General features: G+C 36.9%; 1 protein-coding gene and 1 pseudogene across 2 annotated transcripts; one reads left to right on the top strand and one right to left on the bottom strand.

The window, feature by feature from the left end:
• The first annotated feature begins 434 nt into the window (after window positions 1-434).
• LOC104788881 (glycine-rich RNA-binding protein 4, mitochondrial) lies at window positions 435-2,109 on the top strand. Its single transcript, XM_010514656.3, has 5 exons — window positions 435-573; window positions 746-876; window positions 986-1,054; window positions 1,273-1,379; window positions 1,805-2,109. Exons 2-5 carry the CDS (start codon window positions 756-758, stop codon window positions 1,922-1,924), a joined length of 417 nt encoding a protein of 138 aa, XP_010512958.1. The 5' UTR covers window positions 435-573; window positions 746-755; the 3' UTR covers window positions 1,925-2,109.
• An 836-nt stretch (window positions 2,110-2,945) lies between these two features.
• Window positions 2,946-5,349, bottom strand: LOC104707207 (UDP-glucuronate 4-epimerase 6 pseudogene; annotated as a pseudogene). The gene has a single exon (XR_015561115.1). The product of XR_015561115.1 is annotated as a UDP-glucuronate 4-epimerase 6 pseudogene (transcript).
• Between the last annotated feature and the right edge of the window lie 1,426 nt (window positions 5,350-6,775).

Below are 6,775 nucleotides of genomic sequence, written 5' to 3'. Positions count from 1 at the left end.
ACATGTTGTAAGAATTCACCTCTTCTTGGAGTTTAAGTTTGAATGATAAGTTTTTTGTTTGTCAAAAAGAAAAAAACAGTATCTTTCAGTTCTTTTTGACATCTTTTTATATTCAACCCTGTAATGGGCTTTTTGGACCTTATAATGGGCTTTTCCATGTATATGAAGTAGGCTCATGTGACCTTAAGTCACTAAACAGAGATAAACAAGTCGACGTGGCAACAAAGGTCGAAAAAGTTAGAGAGAAGCACGGGAAGCGTTATTCTCTACATCAGATACACTCTAGTTCCAAAAAGACTACCACTTTTTTTACTGCGTTGACTCTATTTGCTCAAATTTATTGGATAAAATACTTTACTACACACTCTTACAATACACCTACACACAGCTGATTAATTTGGACAAAACAAAGATTTTTTTTTGTAGAAAAAAATAAATGAGAGTTTCTGAGCTCTGTATAAAATCCCTTAAACCCTACTCTTTGTCTTCATCCTCTCACTGCCTCTCTTTTTTCACTTTACTGCTCACTCTCACTTCGCTAAAACCCTAATTTCGCGATTTCCCTTCTCTGAGGTTTGTTTCATCTCTTTAGTGTCTTTCATAGCTTCAGAAATGGCTTTGATTTTGATGATCTTTTGTAGATTCTTTTGTGGTCTGATTGAAATGGAATTTGATTTAGTTATGGCTTTTCTTGATTTAGTTTTTTTTTCTTTCTTTCTGGGTTTTGTATGTTTTTTGTGTGCAGATATCAAGAAATGGCTTTTTGCAACAAACTTAGTGGTATTTTGAGACAAGGTGTTTCTCACAGCTCAAATGTTCCAGTGACATCTATGCTTGGCTCTCTCCGTTACATGTCCACTAAGCTTTTTGTTGGTGGTAATGCATTTTTATATATCTTCTTACCCTGTTGTTACTGATTTTTGTAGCTTGTATCTTAATTTGATTTGGCTTTCACTAAATTTGAATGTTTTTGATTTGCTTTCAGGTCTCTCATGGGGAACTGATGACAGCTCCTTGAAGCAGGCTTTCTCTAACTTTGGTGAAGTCACAGAAGGTAAGCCTTTTGTTCTGTTCCCCAAATAGAATCTGCTTCATTTGGAATGATTATAAAAATGGCTATGTTGGTAAGTATGTTAGGTTGGTTTGATGAACGTTTTGTGATATGGTCTCAGTGTTTGGCTTTTGTAGTGTGTTAAGGAACCTATTTGTCCTGTTTGTTGTGGTTTTTGTATATTGTTCGTTACGGTGATTGTGTATTTGGGTTGTGTGCAGCTACGGTGATTTCAGACAGAGAGACAGGGAGGTCGAGGGGTTTTGGATTTGTCAGTTTCAGCAGTGAAGATTCTGCAAACACTGCCGTATCGGAAATGGATGGAAAGGTTAGAGATGATTGCTATTTTGCTAATGCATAATGTTGATTGTTTTAAGATGTCTTGTCTCTTGTATATGTTATATAATCAGGAGCTGAATACAAAGTGTTGATTGTTCTGCTTAAAAAGTCTTGTCTCTTATATAGATTTTGGTATGATTGGGAGCTGAATACATAGTGTTGATTGTTCTATCTAAATAAGTCTCGTCTCTTATATGGATTTTGGTATGGTTGGTAGCTGAATACATAGTGTTGATTGTTCTATCTAAATAAGTCTCGTCTTTTGATTAGGTTTAGGAGCTGAATACATATTGTAAGTCTTGTCTTTTATTAGTTTTTTTAGGGGGGACTAAGTATGATCAGGAGCTGATTCCATTGTGTTGATTGCTTTGTGTAAAAGTCTGTCTCTTGCTAATTTTTTTGGGGTGTGTTCAGGAGCTGAATGGCAGGAACATCCGTGTGAACCTTGCAAACGAAAGACCGAGTGCCCCGAGATCATCATTCGGTGGTGGTGGTGGTTACGGTGGTGGAGGTGGAGGTGGCGGTGGCTACTAAAAAAGCAAGCCAGAAGATTTGAGAGAGAGAGAGAGGAGCCTCTGAAGTATGAACTTTCAGTAGTTTAGTTAGTTTGTTTCCCTCTTTGTTGTAACTGCAAACAACCTTAACTGGTTTTGTTAAACTTTACTTCAATCCCCTGTTTTGGTTGTGTCTTTCCAATGAATACCGTATTGCTGCTGCTCCATCTTCTGCAAATCTATTTTGTATCGAGTTGATTCGATGTTTACACTTTTCCTTTTATCTACTACACCCATCTGTGGTCTACACTTTTTTCTGCTTCTAGATTTGATCTCGTAACATATCTTTTCTATTCATGATTTCCTAAAACATTAATGTTGTGATGTTTTCATTTTGGTAACATAGAGAGACAAGCAAAAAAAACACCTTGGTAGAAAAGTTCTTTGATCTAAATTCTAATCAATCAAAATTTAGAATGCATATCTTATCTAATCCACGGTTCTCTGTATGAATCCCTCATTGTACAACTACAACCCTACATCTCCAAAATGGTTAACACTAAGGTTTTCTTCGAAATGACCTTTGATGGCAAACCATTTGGTGGATCGTGTTCGAGCTTTTCAATGACACGAACCAGTGGAGAACTTCCGTGCTTTCTGTATGGGCGAGAGAGGCACCGAGATTGGTAACAGGTTGTGTAGGACGATAACCAAATTCACTTATACTTTGTTGCATTTTGGACTTGTGAATTTGAAGTCATCATCGTTGTGACGGCCCATTATACAATATTCTACACTTTTAAGCCTTGGTGATTGCATTCTTTTTTTTGTTGTTTCCTTGTTCTGCCATATACAAATGTTGTGCTTATCACCCAGAATTTAAGTGTAATATCAAGATCTTGTGAATTACATGAGTCGATGACATAAAACTTATTTAAGTCTTCTTGTGTGACCCAAAATGCATCAAATTCTTGAATGTATAATTGTACCCATAGAAACTCCACTAATAAATAAATGCTATTGCCAATTTTTTCAAAACATCATGCATCTTCAAAAGCGAATATCTAAATAATTACCAAAAGCTTTATATTATCAAATTCATCATTCAGAAAAATAAAAACTAAAAAGCTAAAATTCTCATAGACAACAAAAACATAAAAAAAGAAAGAGAATAAAGATGATACAAACTTAAGATAAGGTGACAAAAGAAAAGCCAATGGTCCTCTTCCTTTACTCTTTATGGTTTTTATCTCGGATTCGGATTTTGTTAGTACATTTTCTGAGTCACATTTCATCAAAACAAAATCCACTTAGAACATTACTTTCAATGTAGTTCAGTTCTGGTCTGGTCTTGGCATGAAATATCAATTAGATAAAAGAAAAAACATTAAAAAGTAAAAGAAAAAGGCAACAAGGCGAACATATAAAGGAGAATAAAATTTATGATTACAGTTGTTCTAATAATAATGGATCCACAGGTTTCATTCCTTAATTATAAAAACTCCAACGGCTAAGATCTGCTCTTCAACACTTTTTTTTTTTTCTTTCCAGCAAGATCGATCATATAATCATTTATTACAAAATAACAATATCCCACATATATATATATTTTCAATTCTAAATCCCCCTTTCCTTCTTGCTATATATCTTTCTCTATTATAACATACAGCTGTAACAATTTAATTCCCCACACTATGATCCCCCTAAAAAAAGGACCACCACGAAAAAAAAAAAAATACATTTTATGATTTTTTTTGTTTTGCAATTTTTTAAAATACGGAAAAATACAGAAACCTGTCCCTGTAAATGATTTTTTTTTGTTGGTTTTGTAAAAAAAAAAAGAAAAAAAAAACAAGCATGTGATTGATGAGAGAGAGAGAGAGAGACGGTAGAAGAACGAAAAAATAATTTAAGCGGAATCTTCGGCGTGAGAGTTTTCCTTTTTTACCCTGGGCTGTATCCCGTAATAACCAACGTACCACTTGACGAACTTCCTCAGCCCCGCCGCTAGATCCGTCGTCGGTTTGTACCCGAAGTCTTTGTACGCTAAGCTCACGTTAGCATGCGTGTAAGGCACGTCACCGTTTCTCGGCATTTTGATCAGATGTTTCTTGGCTTTCGTACCTAAAAGCCCTTCCAAGATCGAGACCAGTCTCCCTACCGGAACAGGAGACGTGTTTCCGAGGTTGTATACACGTAGCTGAGCTTGTCCTCTCTTCTTTCCTCCGCTTCCTGTGCTTTTCTCCGCCGTGTCTAACGCACCGACACATCCTTTGACGATGTCGTCTATGTATGTGAAGTCACGCGCCACTTCTTGATTGTCCTGTGTTCTGTAAATGTCTATTGATTTGCCGTGGAGGATGTCTTTGGTGAAGAAGAAGTAAGCCATGTCTGGTCTTCCCCATGGACCGTAGACTGTGAAGAACCTTAGTCCGGTTAAGGAGAGACCGTAGATGTGGTTGTATGTATGTGCGATCTCTTCTCCGGCTTTCTTGGTTGCGGCGTAAAGACTCGCTGGTTGGTCTGTTCTGTGTTCTTCGGAGAATGGGTTCTCAGTGTTGAGACCGTAAACAGAGCTAGACGAAGCCCAAACGATCGCTGGCTGAGGATTAGCTGCTTTAGCCACTTCCAGGAGGTTTACGAATCCAGCTATGTTGGATGCGATATAGGATTGAGGGTTCTTCATGGCGTAGCGTACTCCGGCTTGAGCGGCTAAGTGGAGGACGTGAGTGAATGGGACGACATCGAAGAGTTTACGTAAGAGTGGTCCATCGTTGAGATCACCTTCGACTATGAACACTTGTTGCTTCTCCAAGAGCGCTTGTCTTGCTCTTTTGAGTGCTGGGTCGTAGTAATCGTTGAAATTGTCGAACCCCAAGACTCCATCGCCACGTTTCCGTAGATATAGTGAGCAGTGGGATCCGACGAAGCCGGCAGCTCCAGTGACTAGGACAGAGAGACCGCGTGGTCTTTTGGCTGTTGAGGATTGTCTAACGCGCTTTTCCCACGCGGCTCCACCGATAGAGGAAGAGGAGGAAGAGGAAGAGGAAGAGGAGGAGAAGAGTCCGGTGGATAAGAAGCTACGGCGGTGGAGGTGATGAGCTGCGGCGGCTCGGCTGTCGGAGAGTGGAGGGTAGTTGATGGCGAAGAGGAGGACGAGGACAAGAGCTACAAGAAGCGTAGCTCGGAAAAGAACTTTAGAAGACGCGTTGAGAACTTTGGTACTGTGAATCTTGCGGAGGTAGCTGTTGTACCTCTCCAGCTTCACCGTCTTGCTTGTATCCGCCGTCGCCGACATAGGCATTTTCGTCTTCTTGATATAACAACTCACTTGGTTTTATTTATATGTGTGGTGGATCTTTCTCCACTGTTCTTGATCTACATAAAAGGGGCTCGAAGATGTTTTCAAGATTTGAGAATTTTTTTGGAATTTTTTGAGGAGGGTTTGAGAGAGATTTCGAGCCCTGAAGAACAAGTGAAGAAGCGATCTGATGATTATAAAGAAGAAGAAGAGAAATAATTTGCTGGTCGGAAGCCACTTTTTTTCCTAATAAAGATATATGATAATAATAAAAATAATAAATAAATCAACTCGTTGATTTCTAAAATATAATAATGGTAAAAAGTAGTGCTATTATATTGTAATAGTGATATTGGTGTTGTCGGTATTTTTACATGAGTGTGTGATTTTACCCGAAATATAACAAGGATCACCAAATTAGGCCTATGCCACGCATTGGAAGAGTTAGATTGTTCTCCATTGGAGACTTCTCTACAAGAGTTTACTTTTTGGTATCTTTTTTAAAAAAAGTCTTGTTGAGTTATTTACTTATTTTATAGGGGTCAAGATTTGTTTATTAACTATGAAGTTTGTTTTCGTTACTACTAGATGATATCAAGTTTGTCGTATTCTTTATCTTTATGGAGATATGATTTTCTGATTTTTTTTTAAAAAATTTACAACTTGTACCCAATCAAATTATCATTTATTCTGTTATTGGTTTCTTTTTTTTTTTGGGGTCAAATATTGGTTTCTTTTTCACGACTTTAAATTTAAAGATAAACAGTTAAAGTATAGTTTTCATGATAATTTGATATTAATAAACCACAAAGAAAAGTAAATGAAAATAGTACTAGAATTTACTAGACATCTAGATAATTTATGTTAATAATTAAAGTATGACGTTAAATTCTAACCAACACTATGAATGAATTGAAGAAATTTTTGGTGTTCTTCATAACAAGGGAGAGTACTAGTAACTCTTGCACTTCTGACATACATTATGTATTGCTTAATTTCCAATTGAATACAAGCATGATTCATGTCATGGAAACCGAAATCTCTAGTGCTAGAGTAAATTAAACTATTAATTGACTAAGGTATGTCAAGGTTTTAGCCTTTTGGGGAGGTGTCGGTTTCCATGCCATTGCATTTGCATACTTCAATCAAACTTCCATGCAACTAATGTTACGGAAACCAATTGAAGCTCTAAATTCCTTTTTGAGAAGATGCTAAAGAAACGGGAGAAAGATATGGTCGGCGAAAAATCTAATATGAAAGACATCTAATTAGAGATCTGACCATGATAGTAGTATGTAAAGAAACCGTAGCTAGGTGCCAGAAATTGTAACTAGTCCGACAAATGAAAAGGTCGAAATTCCTATCTCTAACTATTACCAATTCATAAATCTGGAGGATGAGTTAAACATCCTTTAGACTATTCGGACGTGTTTAAGAAGACATTGACATTGTTATATTAAATGTGGACGATTAGCAAAGTCGAATTTTTAGCTTGTAAAAACTAGGTGTAAAATACAACTGGAAATAAAAATAGAGATGCTGAGCTAATATTTTTTTTTTAATGATGCCGAAAATGTGAAATACTGAAAT

This window comes from Camelina sativa, chromosome 1 (assembly GCF_030686135.1).
Source record: "Camelina sativa cultivar CO46 ecotype springtype chromosome 1, ASM3068613v1".
NCBI classification, from domain to species: Eukaryota; Viridiplantae; Streptophyta; class Magnoliopsida; order Brassicales; family Brassicaceae; genus Camelina; species Camelina sativa.
The sequence above is the reverse complement of the archived record's forward strand: the minus strand, read 5'-3'. Positions and strand labels throughout refer to the sequence as shown.